Here is a 17921-nt window from a genome sequence, read left to right on the forward strand (position 1 = left end):
AGTCGGGGTCGGGTCCGGCGCCGCCGACCCCGCCGCGGGGCAGGGAGGGCTGGGGAAGAGCGCGGGGGCGCCGGGCGAGCGCGGCGGCGGCCGCTCCGTGGCTGCCCGGCCGCCCTCAGGCCGCCGCGTGCGGGCTGTCGCGCCGCCACAGCCGCTCTGGTTTATTTATAATGCTTTTAGGCTGCCTAGCTGAGCTAATTTAAAAGGAAGTAGTTATATTAATGCGGGTTAGAGCTTTATTTGTTTTTATTTTTGTTTTTATTTCCTCAGAAGATCAACGGGCCGCCGCTCTGCAGAATCTGGGCTAAATCGAAGGAAAAAAAATAAGAGACGTGGGGTTTGGGAGGTTTTTGCCTCAAAGCGCTCGGGAGCCGGCGTATGAATTTTGGCGTCGTATCCGATCGCTGCTCTTCAGGAGGCGTAACTTTGGGGTGTTTTTTGCTGATTTTTCAAGCTCGCACGACCCTCTCAGCTGCTCTGTGTCCTGGTGCCCCCCCTCCCGCCGCTCCCCCCCCCCAAGCTTCTGCAGGCCGCAGCTTAGGCTTTAATTAAGAGTTTGAGTGTTCCCCCAAGATTAATATTTATAAGAAGCTTGACTCGAAACCCCCAGGTGTAAAACCCCGTGGTCCCCAGTGGTTGAGAGCGCCGAGGGGAAGATGAACACGGCCGCCAGCAGCTACCCCATGGCCTCGCTGTACGTGGGGGACCTGCACCCCGATATCACCGAGGCCATGCTCTATGAGAAGTTCAGCCCCGCCGGGCCCGTGCTGTCCATTCGGGTCTGCAGGGATATGATCACCCGCCGCTCCCTGGGCTACGCCTACGTCAACTTCCAGCAGCCAGCAGATGGTGAGTGACAATTCCAACCACATCCATGGCTTTTTTTTATCTCTTCCCCCCTCATTTTTTCCCCACTAATTCACGTGTTGCCACGTAGCTGCCTACCACAGTGTTACAGGGTGAGTCGTCCCTTTCTAGTGGTTGCAACAGGAGTGTTTTTTGCTGCTTGGTGTCTACGAAATGCTCTGCAAAGGCACATCTTGGTAACATCTCTTTTAGACGGGCCTGTTTCTCTCACTGATTCCGAATTTTGGAGGTTTGTGTTTGTTCCTCGCGTAAGGAAATAATCCCTGGTGTGTTTCCCTTCGTGCTGGGGTCGTTTGGGGTTGTCTCTGTGGGGATTTGTGCAGCCAGCCCTAGCAGAGAAAGTTCAGAGCAGTCAGCTCTGGTTGAGTGCTCAGTTCAGTGACTGATCCTGTGGCTGCTCCCCGCACTCCCTGTTCAATAAATTTAATATCTGCTGTGTTTGTGCTAGCAGCTGGACGTGCCTCCCAGTTTGGGAAGTGGTGTTCTTGCTCTAAAGTGAAATAAAATGCTTTGTTGGATGTGTGGAAAGCCAGGCTGTCTCCTGTGCCGATGCCACATTGCTTTGCTCTTGCCAGACTCTCTTTTTTTCACACTTTGTTTCCTGCTCAAAGCCAGGTGTTCCAGAGCTGAAGCAGCAGGTGAAAGATGGGACAGGAGAGGTCATTTTGGAACATGTCTCTTCTGGAAGGAAAATGGGTCAGTGTTTTCTGCCCCAGTTTTCAGAGCTTTGCCTGCTGACTGCTGCAAGTTTATTGCTCCGTGCTGGGGTTTAACAGCATCTCTATGTGATAGAGGCATCCAAGTAGAGATGAGAGTGAGCTTTTCCCCTTGAATTCAGAATCAGTTTACAGCAGCTTTCCTGTAGCTCGTAGTAGGTTTTCCTGCTTTATGTTTTTGCAGAGCTTCCATCTTCTCCCAGGGCAGTTCCTTCTGATGTCCTTCCCTTGGACTGATCTGATTGGGCACTTTTGATCCTTTCTCTTGTCATGCTGATTAAAAGCTGACTTGCACCCCACTGCATAATATCTCATCCATGGCACTCTCAAAAAAGCTTTTTTTTTTGCAGTATATTTGTGTTTTAAAGCTTCTCAGTGAGAAGGAAAGAACCTGAGAGCCTGTATTTGTGGTCCCATCCTGCTCTGATGAACCTGTCTGCCCTGACTGCCCTTAAAACACCACCTTGGTACATTTATGTGCTGGACAAAGTTATCCCAGCCCACCTGCCTTCCCTAGGCTCTGATCTCATTTTGCAGGATCAGAGAAATAAAAACAAGCAGCAGAAACAAAGCCAGGAAGGAACTCTGAGCTCGGGTTGGATGAATCCTGGGGAGATGGGGTGCAGAAGTGTAGATAAACGTTCTCTCAAAGCAGAGAAGAGTGCTGATGTCAGAAGGGATCAGTGGCTTGGTCCCATGTGCTTTAGCAGAAACATTCTGCACCTCATACAAATGGGGGCCTTCCCAATAGATTCCAAGGTAATCTTTTATGGTTAAAAAAAAAAAATAGGCAGGAATTTAGGGGGAGGTTGCACCATTCTGGGCTGCTGGGGAGGCAGCAGACATTTTAGGAAGCTCCTGGACTTGAAGTGATACTTGGACCAAGTAGGTGGTGTCTTGTTACTGGTAGGTCTTAGAAGGTCAAGTGGTTTAAACCTAAATATTGAGTGGTTACTGGGCCACAGAGGAATAGTCAGACTCCTCCTGCCCTCATGAAGAGATGAGAATTTCTGAATTTCTCCTGTCAAACTGCAGCATTTGTTACTCTGCATAAATAAAAAACCCAGCTGCTGGTACTCCTTGTAATGCAGCAGGACATGGATAGATAATTTGGAAGAAGGTTGTGGTCTCTCCAAAACAAACTTGACTACGAAGAAGATGATTTTCAGTGTAAAATGCAGAAATTTGGACTGTTTTCAAGGAAATTTGGACTGCATGAGGCTTCCTGAGAGGAGGAGGAGGGATCTTTGTTTTCTTCCAGGAATGCATAATCAGAAATGCACTTGGGCTTCATCCCACTAAATCTGTGAAAAGCTGAGGGGAGCACTGCAGGAATCTGGTTGGATTTATGGTTGAGAGCAGGTGCTCCCGAAGTACCACTTAACAGTAATCAGGAGGTTTTGTGCTCTGCAAACTTGCTGTGGACACACCGTATGTTTGAACTGGTAGTAGGTGTTAAAAAGGTTGATAAATGATAGTTTGCACTTCCCCAGCACCTTTTGTGGAAGGGTGAGTTCTTTGTAAATGTGAAGAAAGCAACGATTTAACTTTTTTTTTTTTTTTTTTGTGTTCTAAAGTAGCACTCTGTCCTTGTGTCCACAGAGCAAATCAAGCAGCCAGAACTCTTCCCCATTTCAGGGTCACGAGGAGCTCACACTGCCACATCCTGAGCATACTCTGCACTTCCAGGTTCCCGTGTCCAAACTGGGTCAAAGCTTCTGGGTTTTTTTTGTGTTTTTGTAGCTGCTGGAGTGATGCAGGACAGGCATTGTCTAACTGGCAGTGGTCTGCTGCAGAGAGGTTATTTTTAGGGAAAATGAGCTCTGCTGGTTTTGATTGCAGCTCCTTGCTGGAGTAACCAGGGAATGCTGAATGCTGAGCCTGTCATCCTGTGATAGGCAGGGTAAGGAAACACTTCAAAGTTCTGGCTAGTTCAGGCTCAGCTGTGGCTGTGTTAATATTTATTCTTCCTGACTGTGAAGAAGGGAAAGAAAGCAAACTCAAGAAATAAGCTGAATTCCTCTTTTCATGTGTTCCATGCAATTTAATTCCAAACATTGACAGTCACGAAGTGACAACTCAAGTAACGAAGCAGAGAAGCTTCAGTTTGGCTGCAGAGATAAGATGTTCTGAAAGTGTAGGAAAAACAGAATGTTTCCCAGGCTAAGGAGGATCCCAGGGCTGGGAATAGATTCGTGTTTCTGTAGAAGAGTGTAGATAAACTTGTTTGTTCTCCTCCTTGAAGGCAGAGGAGCTGTGCAAGGTAAATTGTGGAGGTAAAAGGGAGGAGTTGGTACCTTTTTTATTGCAGCAGGATTTGGTTGTAACTTCAGTGATTGAGGAATCGAAGCCTGTTGTATGTGCAACCATCTCTTTTCAAAAAAGAAGTGGTTACATTTGCCTCCTGTGCTTTCCTTGTCAGGACTTTTTTTCTCAGTGGCCTAAGTGAGAGCCTGGAGGTTTGGGGAGAATAAAATTCCTTGTGTGGAGTTTCTTCTTGGGTGAATCTTGGGGTGTGAGATTGGTTCTCTGTCTTCACAGCCACTAATTCCAGCATTGTGTTAGCTCTGCATCAGGGAGCCTGTAAGGGATTTTAATTGCTCTTGAGGCAAACTGCAGTGAGTGTTCAGGTGCTCTCCCTGTCCAGAAGGCCATGGAAAGGGAATGAAAAGGAAGCCTGAAAGGGGCTGTGAGTGTGTTCAGTGTTCTGTATGAGCTGCAGTTTGAGTCTGCTGGAAGGATGACAGGAACCAGTGGGAGAGAAACAGATACAGGAACTGAAATGGCTGAAGCTTTGTGGCTTAAATAGAAGAAAACGAGAAGGTGCTTGCTCAGATTAAGGAAATGAATCAGATGTGCTTGGTGTGAGTCATTCACAGAACTCTTGCAGATCCCTTACAGGTTTTCTGAGGTCCTGGTGGAGTGGGATTGCATTTCCACCTGTGGGTGTGGCACGCATCCCTCAGGGAATCCATGTAGGGCTTTCACTGCTCACCAGAAGTGTCTGGGTGAATTCCAAGCCCGGCGTAATAATAGAGTGGAACAGTAGCAACCTGTTGAAAGAGCGGTGCAATAGTATCTGCTTGGGGAGCTGGTAAGAACCGGGAGGAACTTCTTAACTGCTCTGGATCTGGGTGGTGGCTGCGGAGCTTTCACAGCTCCCCCTGCTTACACGCCACTGCTTCATCTGCTCCTCACCTTCCAGCAGGAGCCTGGTCCTGCTGCAAATGGTATTATCCACCCAGTTTGTGCCCTTGCCAGCACATGCTTCTGCAGGACCTCTGCCTGCTATAAATAAACACTGCCAAATTTGACAAGCTGCACCGGGTCGCCTGCTGAGCTGCCTACTAGGAAAGGACTGCAGGAAGAACCTGGGCTGCATGGACTTGGAGCAGCAGCTGAGGAATCATTTTAGCCTGGCACTTAATTGCATTTAACACCTTTGTCTAAACAGAGCTGTTGGAGTCCTTAAATTATTTTTTTTTTCAAGCAGAGCTTGTTTCCAACTGGATTTGTGTGTGGGGAAAACAGCAATGGTACCACTTCAATTTAAAAAGCAGCAAGAACAACAACAACAACAACAAAAAACGTTTCAAAGCACATGAAAAATCCGGAGAAACTTCCATGAAGTAATAGAAGCTGGCATTGGGGGTAGGGAGTGCTGACTTTGGTAGGCAATATTCCACTGGACTTCCTAGAGATGGTTTTGGGACATGCTGAGTGGTTACTCAGGCTGCATGAGCCAAGTCACATGCAAGGTGTTCAGATTGGTCTTTTCCTTGAATTTTCTGCTCCTTAAATCTAATCAGCAAATACCACAGGGCGAAGGCGGCCTGGGAGAACTGAGCCAAACAAATTCAGAAAGCTTGGGCTCTGCCCTGTTAATTTCCCTTGATTTTAATGCATGTCTTCCCATCTCTTTGCCTGCTCCATGCTGGGAATTAACAATCTTTCTTTCTTCTCTGCTCGCTCCATGCTGGGAGTCTTTTCTGGCACGGAACAGTGCAAGCATCTCAATTTTATGAACAAGATCCTGATGTGTGTATGTAATGATCCTTTTAATACACCAGTAGGCAGCAGAAATAGCCTCGTGGAGGGGGGGTTTCAGTGCAGGTTAGAATGACAGTGCTGGCGTTGGAGAGTTTAGATAAACACTTCCCTGCTAATCAGATGGGGTGTACCGACTTTTTTCAACCCCCCCCAGAATTTTCTCAGCTCTCTTGTCACCTTCAGCTTGAGCAACTTGGGAATAATTTTTTTGGCCACATAAGTTCTGTAGAGGCTGACTCATGTCCTCACAGCCAGCCATGTGTTTGTGCACATTTTCCCTGACCTGACAGGGAGATGATCCTTCTCTCTGAATAGAAATGAGGATGGGGAGATGGGAGCTTCATGAAAAGCAAAACAGCCACACAGTCACTTTTGTTACTTCTTTTTTTTTTTTAAATCAGGGTTTCCTGGTTTTCCTTTCCTTCTTTAGGTGGAGCAATTTACCTTCATAATAATTCAGAATATGGCTAATAAACCCCAGGCATTTTGATATCCATTTTGCTGTGGTGGTTAATGTATTGCTATAATGGAAATTTAAAGGCTGTGAAATCTTTTATATACTTAGTGACTGTGCTGCAAAGACCTCCCTTGAAACATTGAGTTAGAAGTCATTGATCACCTCTGATAACACCCCAAATGCCTCCATGAGCTGAGTAAAATTCAGAAAAAAACGATCACCCACCCACTGGAAACCTTTATTTTTTAACCAACCACAAAAATCTCTTCTTGGCTTCTCTTGCAGCTGAGCGAGCTCTCGATACCATGAATTTTGATGTGATCAAAGGGAAACCCATTCGCATCATGTGGTCTCAGAGGGACCCTTCCCTGAGGAAGTCAGGGGTTGGGAATGTCTTCATCAAGAACCTGGACAAATCCATTGATAACAAGGCACTTTATGACACATTCTCGGCGTTTGGAAACATTTTGTCCTGCAAGGTGAGATGTGGTTCCATTGTCCAGTTCTTTTATGGTGGGGACGTGATGAGAGATTTGAGTGTAGGAGTGACAAAGTGTAAGGAGCAGAATCACAGAATATTCCGAATCGGAAGGCACCCACAAGGCCCATCAAGCCCAGCTCTTTAAATGCCCGGTGCCTACAGAGATTGAACCCGTCACCTTGGTGTTCAGACAGAATCTCTGAAAGGCACAGTTGACCAAAAGCTCAGGGATTGCTGAAATGACATCAGATTTGGCGGTGAAGTGCAGGAATCTGACGCTCAGGTTGTGTCTGCCTCGTGCTGACCCTTGGCAGCAGCACATTTTCACCTGCTGGCCCGTGACGCAGGAGGAACGCTGACAGCTCGCTTTGCTCCCTCTCCTGCAGGTGGTGTGTGATGAGAATGGCTCTAAGGGCTACGCCTTTGTGCACTTTGAGACCCAGGATGCTGCAGATAGGGCCATCGAGAAGATGAACGGCATGCTGCTCAACGACCGCAAAGTGTGAGTGTCACAGCCGGCAGCAGCAGCGCTCACATGCTCCGGGATGCATCTCGGTATTAACAGGGACACACAAGGCACTGGTTCTCCTGGCCCAAGCCTTGGCCTGCTACCTCTCCACTCCAGGGCTGGTGAGTGACCCTGCCCAAGCCATGGCCTGCTACCCCTCCATTCCAGGACTGGTGGGTTTCCCTGACCGAGCCTTGATTTGCCACCTCTCTGTGAGTGGGCTGGGGTGGGTTCTATGTAGGAGGGCCAGTGGGAGTCCTTGGCCACCCACAGCACACAGGTGATTTTTCTGGTTGGTCTGTGGCCTGTTTGTTGTCTTCTGCTGTCACCTTTTCTTGTCCCCATTCCCAGCTCCTACTACACACTCATTTTTTTGCCTTGCCGCAAGTCACACATTGGTTTTTTTGCTCTGGAAACCGATCTGTTTATTGGGATTTTCATTTTTTTTATCTTACAGATTTGTTGGGAGATTCAAGTCTCGCAAAGAGAGGGAGGCCGAGCTGGGAGCCAAGGCGAAGGAGTTCACCAATGTCTATATTAAAAACTTTGGGGATGACATGGATGATGAAAGACTGAAGGAGCTCTTTGGCAAATATGGTAAATACAGAAATGTTTTTATTGAGGCTGTGAATTTCATGAAATGTGGTACTTTGAGTGCTGCTACTGTGCAGTCTCTGCCTGGGTCACTTTGAGGCTGAGGCTATTAAATGGAAATTAATAATCTTGAGATACATTTGATATTTTACTAACCCTTTGCCTTGGTAACAGGTAAAACACTGAGTGTTAAAGTGATGACAGATCCCACTGGAAAATCCAAAGGCTTTGGCTTTGTAAGCTTTGAAAAGCATGAAGAGGCCAACAAGGTAGGACCAACTTCTGTGTTGCTTGGATAACTTCAGAGAAGAAAAACTTGGTTTATCTTGGGAGCCTGTTTCTGAAATGGAAGAAAATTCTGCCTCGGGCATGACCTCTTCTAGATGTGGGAACTTGGAAACCTTTTGCACCTTAATAGTTTGACATTCAAGGGTGACTTGGCATTCCTCCAGTTTCCTGGATCCACACAGAGTGCAGTGGTATAATCAAGAATGTTAATTGCTGAAGAAATACTACAGTGCAGGGCTGAAGGAGGAGGAGGGCACCTAGAATGACAACATTGCTTAAAAATGGTATTTTCTAAGCAGAATGCTTGTTAAAATATAGTTTTAATTACAAGAAAAGGTGAGGATAAATTTCCAAGTTAGTTCAGCACTCTGTGGTGTGTCAGCTTGATCTGTCTGATAACTTCAGCTTGTCTTTAATGAGCCTGTTAACAGCAGCAGTGCAAAGGTAACGTGCAAACTCTGGTTTATGGACAGGCAGGGACACAACGTCAGCTCTGGGCACTCCTGTTCTGACAGGATCAGGGGCTGCCTTGCTGCAGCAGCTGAGAGTTTCTTTTGGAACCCTCTGTGCAGGCAGTGGAAGAAATGAATGGGAAGGACATCAATGGGAAAATGCTGTTTGTGGGCAGAGCACAGAAGAAGGCTGAGCGCCAGGCAGAGCTGAAGAGGAGGTTTGAACAGCTAAAACAGGAGAGACTCAGCCGGTACCAGGTGAATAATCTGTTCCTTTTCTCAACTTAAGCATCGTGTCTGGCCTGTTGAAGGAACTGCCAGAGTAGTCATTGTCCTGTGACACATCCTGGGTTAAAACACAGAGGGGTCTCTGTGGTATTTGGTGGCAGAGGGGGCATCAGGGCTTAGTCTTGGCACTGCAAGTGTTTAGGAGGAACAGGCATGAAGTCTCCTTGACTTTCAAATGGGGATCCCTGGAGGGATGGGAAGAGACAGCACAAATCTGCACCGCTCTCTGTAATTTATGGCAGAACTGGGTCGTGTCAGAGGTGGCATCTGAAACTCCCCCACTCCCTGAGCTGCAGTGCTGGACTGGGGACATGTGATGATGCCACAGGAAGGCAGAGGAAATCCAGACAAGCTCCCTTTCACCACAGTGGGACTTGTCTCTACGCCTTTGCAACATTTATCACCTTCAGCTTTGGGTGGTGTGGAAGGAACATGATGCTAAATTAAGAGTTTTCAGATAAATTAACAGCTCTGGCAGATGGGTAACAGTTGATGTGCTTAAGATTTTGGGTTTTTTTTAATGTTATGAATGTCATGCTGTTCTCTCCCTTCCAGGGTGTTAACCTGTACATTAAAAACCTAGATGACACTATAGATGATGAAAAACTGAGGAAGGAGTTCTCACCTTTTGGGTCAATAACGAGTGCCAAGGTAATGTGGGGTTTGGGGGTTATTTGGATTTTAAAGCCTGAAGAAAGGACCTTTTGTCTACCATGGCATTAAAGGGCTCTTCTTAACCTGTGGTTATTGGGATTCTGAAAATACCTGGCTTAGTAAATAGTGGGATTGTACTGAAAACTTCATTCCCTTACCCAAAGGGGAGGCAGGAAGTGGCAAACATGCTTGTTTGAGGTGATGAGCATGAAATGGCACTTTCCTGTGTGCGTTTAGAACTGCACCAAATCTTTCCCATTCCTTACTGTGCGGTGTGGGCCTGGGGACACATGGTGCTGACAGCAACGCAGAGCAAATCCAGACAGGTGACTCTTCGTGAGAACCTGTCTCTACACCTCTGCAACAAGTTATGTCCTGCCTGAAATTTTAAAATCCACAGATTCTTAGGCTCAGTTGTACTCCATTAGCAATTCATCTTTACTGCAGGTGATGCTGGAAGATGGACGGAGCAAAGGGTTTGGCTTTGTCTGCTTTTCCTCTCCAGAGGAGGCCACCAAAGCTGTGACAGAGATGAACGGGCGCATCGTGGGCTCCAAGCCCCTCTATGTGGCACTGGCACAGAGGAAGGAGGAGAGGAAGGCCCATCTCACCAACCAGTACATGCAGCGCATCGCTGGCATGAGGGCCTTGCCTGCCAACACCATCATCAACCAGTTCCAGCCTGCTGCTGGCGGGTATTTCATGCCTGCTGTGCCCCAGGTGAGCTGCTGTGGGGTTTTTAACCTGTCTGGGTTCAGCTGTGTTCATCTCACTGAGCCTTTCTTATGCCTGTAAGCAAACAGCTCTTGTGGAGGTTATTCTGTGACTTGCCAGCTGCCTGTTCTCTTAATCTGACTTGAGTGTTGGGTCATGTTGTGAACGTTTGTGATGCACTTGGATGTTGCCTCTGAGCTTATCTGATCTTCCTCCAGGCTCAGAGCAGACCCACTTACTATGCACCCAACCAAATGACACAGATGAGACCCAACCCACGCTGGCAGCAAGGAGGAAGACCTCAAGGTGAGAATGCCAGAGGCTGTTTTGGTTGTAGAAGCCTTTGGGGGCTGCCCTTCCCAACAGGAACAATTAATGCTTTCCTTTGTGGGGACGGTCCTGTGCAGGGCCAGGAGCTGGACTCTGATCCTTGTGTGTCCCTTCCAACTCAGCATATTCTGTGATTCTCTGATTCTTCCCGTGCACAGCCCCTGTAGCTGAGTGTCCTGCCTTGCCAGCTGGTTCCCTTTTGAGATTTCCCCTCCTTCCATCCCTTAGGCTTCCAGGGAATGCCGAATGCCATGCGCCAGTCGGGGCCTCGGCCAGCCCTGCGCCACCTGGCCCCTGCCAACGCTCCGGCCTCCCGGGGCCTCCCAGCTGCTGCCCAGAGAGTTGGTAAGAAGGGGTCTCTTCCTGGGCTTTTCCCTTTCTCTGGGAGGGAGGAGGATGCTGTGGAGACTTGACTTCTACTCCCAGAGATGGTTGTCAGACCTGGGATGTCTGCAAAGAGCAGAGCCAGCACCTGCCTCTTTCCTATTCCTCGCTGTGCAGTGCAGGTCTGGGGGCACTTGGTGCTACAGCACAGCAGTGGAAATCCAGATGGGTTCTTTCCCACTGGTTTGGGACTCATCTCTACACCTCTGCAACACCACTCAGAAAGCTGTGTTAGCTTATGGCTTTTGCTTTCAGAGGAGAGCATCCAAATTCATTTTATTCCAGTGAGCAGCTAAAAAGAAACAAAGTGTGGCATCTGTGGTTTGGTTCTAGGGAGAACAGCCCCTCCCTGAAGTAGCCAGCTACACTTTGGAGAATGGTTTCTAAAGAAGTATCACCATGCAGAGCGTAGTTTGAATTCAGAATCAAACCCAGACATCCCAGCTTGTTTGCACGTTGCTGCAGGTGTTTGTCACTGTGTTCTCCTTCCTTTGCAGGTGTTGGCACAGCAGCACAGACTTTGGCTCCCCGTCCTCCTGTAGCTGCCCCTGCTCCCAGGGCTGTCCCTCCTTACAAATACGCCTCAAGTGTCCGCAGCCCACACCCAGGTGTCCAGCCTCTGCAGGTACCACCAGGGGCTGGGCAGTCCCTGCAGTTTCACATGCAACTGAAGTATTTTTATAAAAACTTCAAGCTACTTTTATGGCCCAGACAGTCCTAATTTGGAATTTACAAACCTGGCAGTTGTGCCTTTGCCAGGGGCACCCTGGTTGGTTTATCTGTCGTGTGCTCACAAGCCCTTTTGTAGCCAGACTTGCTGTAAGGATGTTTTTCTTGCTTCTTTGTTCCTGTTTTGCAACCCTTTAAGTGTCTCTCCTCTTTGCCAAGTTCCCACTGGGGTATCACTGAAAGAAAGAACAACATCCACACCTGCCTTTTTTAACACCTCACGATGTCTGATCCGGTTTTTGTGAGATATTTACAGTGCCCCGTGTGACATTCCAGGGTTTTGAGCTCAGGATTTGCAGGGAGTGTTTGTGAACGAAGGGCACCTTACCTGCCCTTTTCTGAAGCCTGAAGTGTGCTGTAGGCTTGACAGAGGTTGTGTTTTAGGAGGGAACATTTTAATATTGTCTAAATAGGAAGCAATCAGCCTCATACCTATTTCATAACCCTTGTCTGCCCTTTTCAGGCACCTCAGCCTGCAGTGCATGTGCAGGGCCAGGAGCCACTGACAGCCTCCATGCTGGCTGCTGCCCCTCCCCAGGAGCAGAAACAGATGCTGGGTGAGTAAAACCCCAGTGCTCACCGATCATTTTTCATCCCCTCAGGTTTCAAAGATCAAAACTCATCTGTCTGAACTCCTTTTTCTCCCTCAGGAGAACGTTTGTTCCCTCTGATCCAAGCTATGCACCCCAGCCTGGCGGGGAAGATCACGGGAATGCTGCTAGAGATTGACAACTCGGAGCTGCTGCACATGCTGGAATCTCCCGAGTCCCTCCGCTCCAAGGTGAGCTGCTGTGTTCCTTTTGTGTTGGGGGGTTCTGAGCAGGGAGAAGATCTCACTGGATTTGTCTCCCCAGGTGGAGGAGGCTGTGGCAGTGCTGCAGGCTCACCAAGCCAAGAAAGAAGCTGCCCAGAAAGTGGGAGTGGTTGCTGCTACCTCTTGAACCAGGATGACTGGTGAGTGTCTCAGTCCTCAGCTTCAGCGAAAAGCTTCCAGAATCAGCGAATAAAACACGGTTGTTAGTGAACAGTTCATGTGGGTCTGTGACCAGACTGATTGTCTGATTATAGTCCACTCTTCAACAACAAAAAGCTCCTAATGTCGTTCCTGCCAGAAGAATCCTTACGTAGAACTTAAAGAATATTCTTTAGATCCCTTAAATAAACAGCAGAATGGTGCTGTTGGAGTCCCTGAAGTGTCCCTTGCAGCTGATGTGAAAAGGAAGGACAAAAACATGGGGATGAGTCTTGTGGAACTGCTGGTCTGGGAAACAGCCCTAAGGAGCTCTGGTGATTTTTAGGCTAAGCATGCTCTTCATGCCCGTTCTTATCCTGGAAACCATCTGCCTTCAGGATGTATTAAATGTTGGGAACGTTTCACTGGATAGGTCTGTCCACGCAAGTGCTGTCACCTGTGTTTGGAGTTGTTGTGGAACAAGAAGGTTTTTGGTTATTGGAATGCCTCTCCCTGTGGTTAACGCTCCATTTCTCTGTGGGTTGTCTGGAATTGCCATCTCCAGTACTTCCTGTGGCGCTGTTGAGATCAGATGTCACGACTCAAGCTGGTGAAGAAGGATGAGGATTCTTAATTTTATTCTTATTTTCACTGGCTGATTTAGCAAAGAATTTGAGTTTCTCGTGGATAATAACGATTTCTGATCATCTGACCACCACAAACAGCTTCTCTGTACCTTCCCAATTATATCACATTCCTTATGGCTTGGAATGCTGGAATATTCCCTAGTCTGGAGCTGACCTGTCTCCCCTTTTTCCTTTAGGATACAAAGAAGCCAAATAGCCCCTTCCTAGACATCAGCTCAAGATGTTTGAAGATCCTTCACTGTCCTGCAGATCTCAAGGCCGTGCATTTTATCACATAGTTATATTGCATTTTGTAAATTAATCTTAAAGATCTTATTTAAAAAGCCAACTCTGAAGCTTGAGGTTTCCAAAACCAGAATCTGGGGGTTTGCAAGCTTTTCCTTTGCCAGAACAGAGCTGCCCCTTGTGTCTTCTAAAGAGGACGTTGAGGATTTTAGGCTGGAAGTATTTTTGTGAGTTTGTGTTTAATTGAACAATCCAGTTTGGAAAGTTTGGGAAACATTTATCAATAAAGGAATAAACTTGCACTGTGTTTGTCATCATTTCTCTCTGTTGGCTGAAGAAATGTGGCGTGGCTTTGTGAAATCAAACTGATGGGCAGTTATTGGGTGGTGAATACATTCACTTGGGATTTGAGTTACCCTGCTTGTTGATTTTGGATAATGAGTATTTTGAGGCAGCTGGGTTAAAATTATGCCTGGGGCAGTGTCTGAAGGGGGTGATGGCTGTAAGCAGTGATCTGAGAAGGGTTGGGGGTAGGTATTTTCAAGTGGAGGGTACGAGGGTTTGGGCTCCCTTTCTGTCATGGGCTGTTCTCTGTTTCCATTTCTGCATTTTCAGCTGCATCTTTCATGGTCCTGCTGCTCTTTTCTACTCCGAAGGCGGCTGAGTTTCGGCACTGCCACTGATAAATCCTTTGCGAACTTACTTCGGCTGTTCCTTTGGGATAAAAAAGCGTTCTTTAGGTAAACACAGAACCACGAGAAGACCTCCGCAATCACAGCTCCAACACCGTGCTCAGGCTGGAGCTGAACGCGCCTGTTCCACAGCGCCATCCGAGGCTCTGGAACGGGCTGCAGAAGGACGGGGTGGGGCTGCACTGGATTTCCCCGTCCCGGGAGCGGCCCCACGAAGGCGCTGCCGGCCGGGGGCGGGGCGATGCCGCCGTTCCGGGGCGGGCCGGGCCGAGCCGTTCCGGGGCACCGGGGCGCGATGGCGGCCACCAAGCGGGTGCTGTACGTGGGTGAGTGGCGGGGCTGGGGGACCCCCGAGGGGCCGCCGGGGTGGCTGGCGGTGACCGCTGGCCGCCCCCGCAGGCGGGCTGGCCGAGGAGGTGGACGAGAAGGTTCTGCACGCCGCCTTCATCCCCTTCGGGGACATCACCGACATCCAGATCCCGCTGGACTACGAGACCGGTGCGTGCTCGGGGCGCTGCAGCCGCGCCGGGTGCGGCTTTGGGTGCGAGCGCTTTTCCCGGGATGGGACCCCCCCGGTGTGTCCGTGCTGGCCCTGACCCCCTCGCTTGCCTCCCTCCAGAGAAGCACCGGGGATTCGCCTTCGTGGAGTTTGAGCTGGCAGAGGTGAGGAACCAGCAGATGCTTGAGCCTTTTGGGGGTTTGTTCGCCTTTGGGGTTTTGGGATGGATCCTTTTCCCGCTGGAGACAGTCCGTGGAATCGGGTGTGTGTTCCCCGGCACAGCATTAAGGTGTTCTGCTCCTCCAAATTCCCGCTTTTCCCATTTTGTTTTCCCGTTTCCAAAGCAAACTGCTCTCCTGCTGCCATCCCTGGGGGTGGGTTTCTTGGCTTCGTGGTCACCACGGGCTGTCACGTATTTGTCCTCCTATCACCTGTCCTGGGCTTGGTACACAAATCTCTCCTCCTCTCCCAAATGCTCATGGCAGCAATAAAAAGCATCTGAAATGGGGTTTTCTGGGTTGTTGGAAGATGAGACCCACATGGATGGGGTTTGGGTATGGCTTCTACGAAACCCATCAGTTTGTACATCCCTGGGATAGATGAGGTTTAGGAAAACCTGGCAGTCGTCTTTATAATGAGATGCTGGGACATGGCTATGCTGGGCCTTGAGAAGAAATGCCTATAATGATTTTATTTTGATTTTTTGGCAGGATGCAGCAGCAGCTATTGACAACATGGTATGGACCCTGTTCCCACTCCTGCTCTGTGTTCTAGGGGGATGTGTGGCTTTGTTGCCCTGGGTGCTGTGGGCTGTAGAGAGAACCCAAACCCCGTTCTCTGAGCTCTGCAGGGCTTTGGGGTGGTTTTATACCTTTTGGTGGGCTTTGTCGTGCTTTTTTCCCCTCTGCAGAACGAGTCCGAGCTCTTTGGCAGGACAATCCGCGTGAACCTGGCCAAACCCATGCGGATTAAAGAAGGATCATCCAGGCCTGGTGAGTCGGGGCCTGGGAGGGGGAGAACATCCCTGGGGATGCTCAGAGCTCTGTGCATAAGCTGAGGTGTGGACCTTCGGGTCAGTTCCTGAGCTCTGACCTTTCCCTTTGTGGCCACAGTCTGGTCAGATGACGAGTGGCTGAAGAAGTTTTCAGGGAAGACTTTGGAGGAGAACAAGGAGGAGGGAGGAGCAGAGGCCCCCAAAGTAGAGGCGCAGGAGGTAGGAAAAACAACTGGAGCCATCTGTATCCCCTCTATCCCAAAGGATGGGACTGTAAGGCTGGAGGCAGAGCAGAGAAATGTCACCTCAGCTTGCTTTTCTTTCTTTTCCTGCCCAGGATGAGCCTCCTGCCAAGAAATCCCGGGTCAACCCGCAGGTTTACATGGACATCAAGATCGGGAACAAACCTGCGGGGCGGCTGCGGATCCTCCTGCGCTCCGACGTGGTGCCCATGACCGCGGGTGAGGAGAAGGCTCAGCCTCCCGTCCTGATGACCCCCGGGGTGGCACAGCTCTCACCTCCCTCCCCTTTGCCCCCACACAGAGAATTTCCGCTGCCTCTGCACCCACGAGAAAGGATTTGGCTTCAAAGGCAGCAGCTTCCACCGCGTCATCCCCCAGTTCATGTGCCAGGCCGGAGACTTCACCAACCACAACGGCACCGGCGGCAAATCCATCTACGGGAAGAAGTTTGATGATGAAAACTTCATCCTCAAGCACACAGGGCCAGGTAAAGCCATCTCCAGGCAGGGGCTGGAGAGAAAATGGCTCAGCATCACCTAGGGACCACATTTGGGCTGTTTTGGCCGTGTTGATAGCAGCAGCCCTGAATTGTAATTATAATTATTACAATCTGCATTGGCCAGATTCTTCTGCCACATTCAGACCCTCGTGTCTCACCGAGCAGAAATGCATCCTTCCCTCTCTGCCCACTTTATTTGCAGTATTACATAAAGGAAAAACAATTTCAAAGCTGCTTCTCCTGCTTGATTTTAAATGAGGAGTGTCACAGCACGACTGTGAAAAGCAGGAGCGAGCAAGCAGGTTTATCTCCTTACAAACAGCTTTGCAGCTAAAAATAGCTGAGCATCTTTCACACTTGCAAGTGTTCCTCCCCATAATTGATTTCCAATAGTTCCTGTGGATTTTGATACCCAGCAGCTCCCTTCGATCCAGCAGCGTTTTGCAGGACGTGGGAATGGGGCTGGGCTGATGCAGCAGCTGCTGTGCTGGGCTGTAACTCTGCACTCTCTGATCCCAGGGATGGTGTCCATGGCAAACTCCGGCCCAAACACCAACGGCTCCCAGTTCTTCATCACCTGTGACAAAACAGACTGGCTGGACGGGAAGCACGTGGTGTTCGGGGAGGTGACGGAGGGCATGGACGTGGTGCGGGAGATCGAGGTAGGTGAGGGCACTGGGGTGCTGGGGGCACACCCCATGTCCTTCCTGCCCTGAGGATTTCATGCCTGGAATTCCTGCTGCTCTTCTCTCCAAGGCTCAGGGCACCAAAGATGGGAAGCCAAAGCAGAAGGTGATCATCTCGGACTGCGGGGAGTGCCCGTGAGCTCGGCGCTTGGAGGGGCTGGATGGGGGGAGCCCGGCCAGGAGGGACGGGGAACCAGCAGGGATGGGACACCCCAGGGACTGCCCAGCAGCGCCCATCCCGCAGCTTCCATGGGAATTGCCCTGCAAAGGTTGCTGTGGGCAGGATTTATCCTTCCCGGGATAAATCGCTTCCCAGCCTGCGCTGCTCGAGCAGGGCCGGGCTGGTCCTGCTGCCGTGTTCTGGAAAACAATTGATGTTTGGTAAAATTAAAAGCTAGTTTTAAAAATACTGAGGGCCTGGCTGCTGAATTCTCTCTGTGGGAGGCTGGTCTTTGAGCAAAGATGGGTTTTATTTTGCACTTGCCCTCGTGTTCATTAATCCCGTGCCTAAATCCTGGCTCCAGGGGAAGGTACCTGTGCCAGGGGAAGAAGAGCAGAGCTGAATCTCTCGTGTTTGTTCCACAGCAGCATCTCGTGGAGGCGTTTTTGGCACGTCCCTGGCCTTGTAGTGTCCTTTTCCAGCAGCAGAGGGAGGCAGGTCCCTGGCTGGCATCTCTCCTGCTGGGAAGCCTGGTCCAGCTCCATCCCCACCCCAGAGGGAGGGCGTTTCGTGGGATGTGTGAGCTGGTGAACACGGTCAGGACAAGGAACACCAGGGAATGAAGGAGCTCTTTGGGTGATGAGGAAGGAAAAAACCCGGAGTGATGAGGCTGAAGGAAAGGATTTCCAAACTCCAGGTTGCAGAGTGGGATAAACCACATGGATTTATGGTTCCTGTGGTGGGCAGCCCTGGCTTTGCACTGACAGGTGACCACATGGGTGGGAAGTGGTGGATTTGGGGTTTCCTGTGAAA

General features: G+C 49.6%; 2 protein-coding genes and 3 non-coding genes across 6 annotated transcripts; all 5 read left to right on the forward strand.

Moving 5' to 3' along the window:
* Positions 1–159: 159 nt before the first annotated feature.
* On the forward strand, positions 160–13638 carry LOC121672905 (polyadenylate-binding protein 4). Of its 2 annotated transcripts, XM_042045812.1 has the most exons (15): positions 165–849; positions 6376–6569; positions 6958–7073; positions 7537–7676; positions 7848–7942; positions 8534–8671; positions 9257–9352; positions 9803–10075; positions 10288–10375; positions 10628–10744; positions 11281–11408; positions 11976–12069; positions 12163–12293; positions 12367–12466; positions 13288–13638. In XM_042045812.1, exons 1-14 carry the CDS (start codon positions 657–659, stop codon positions 12451–12453), a joined length of 1890 nt encoding a protein of 629 aa, XP_041901746.1. In that variant the 5' UTR covers positions 165–656; the 3' UTR covers positions 12454–12466; positions 13288–13638. The 2 variants fall into 2 exon arrangements, with proteins under 2 accessions (XP_041901747.1, XP_041901746.1); XM_042045813.1 differs by lacking the exon at positions 12367–12466 and having other exon boundaries at positions 160–849.
* On the forward strand, positions 8965–9100 carry LOC121672910. The gene has a single exon (XR_006019080.1). It is a non-coding gene; the product is annotated as a small nucleolar RNA SNORA55 (small nucleolar RNA).
* LOC121672909 lies at positions 9597–9724 on the forward strand. The gene has a single exon (XR_006019079.1). It is a non-coding gene; the product is annotated as a small nucleolar RNA SNORA55 (small nucleolar RNA).
* On the forward strand, positions 10868–11000 carry LOC121672908. The gene has a single exon (XR_006019078.1). It is a non-coding gene; the product is annotated as a small nucleolar RNA SNORA55 (small nucleolar RNA).
* A 638-nt stretch (positions 13639–14276) lies between the features above and the next one.
* On the forward strand, positions 14277–17357 carry LOC121672906 (peptidyl-prolyl cis-trans isomerase E). The gene is made up of 10 exons (XM_042045815.1): positions 14277–14354; positions 14428–14526; positions 14648–14691; positions 15238–15264; positions 15438–15519; positions 15640–15740; positions 15859–15982; positions 16065–16250; positions 16782–16924; positions 17019–17357. The coding sequence occupies exons 1-10, from the start codon at positions 14324–14326 to the stop codon at positions 17085–17087; spliced, it is 906 nt and encodes a 301-aa protein (XP_041901749.1). The 5' UTR covers positions 14277–14323; the 3' UTR covers positions 17088–17357.
* Positions 17358–17921: the final 564 nt, after the last annotated feature.

Source organism: Corvus kubaryi, unplaced genomic scaffold, assembly GCF_017639235.1.
Source record: "Corvus kubaryi isolate FWS band 111438036 unplaced genomic scaffold, C.kubaryi_AGA036_p1.0 65032, whole genome shotgun sequence".
Lineage (NCBI taxonomy): Eukaryota > Metazoa > Chordata > Aves > Passeriformes > Corvidae > Corvus > Corvus kubaryi.

What these genes read in the sequence shown, in the direction of transcription:
- LOC121672905 (XM_042045813.1), top strand. Translation starts at nt 657, where the DNA reads ATGAACACGGCCGCCAGCAGCTACCCCATGGCCTCGCTGTACGTGGGG. An exon ending in GGAGCTCTTTGGCAAATATG is followed by an intron (nt 7,677 to 7,847) that starts GTAAATACAGAA and finishes CCTTGGTAACAG; the next exon opens with GTAAAACACTGAGTGTTAAA. An exon ending in TCATGCCTGCTGTGCCCCAG is followed by an intron (nt 10,076 to 10,287) that starts GTGAGCTGCTGT and finishes ATCTTCCTCCAG; the next exon opens with GCTCAGAGCAGACCCACTTA.
- LOC121672906 (XM_042045815.1), top strand. Translation starts at nt 14,324, where the DNA reads ATGGCGGCCACCAAGCGGGTGCTGTACGTGG. An exon ending in CAGCAGCTATTGACAACATG is followed by an intron (nt 15,265 to 15,437) that starts GTATGGACCCTG and finishes TCCCCTCTGCAG; the next exon opens with AACGAGTCCGAGCTCTTTGG. An exon ending in CCTCAAGCACACAGGGCCAG is followed by an intron (nt 16,251 to 16,781) that starts GTAAAGCCATCT and finishes CTCTGATCCCAG; the next exon opens with GGATGGTGTCCATGGCAAAC.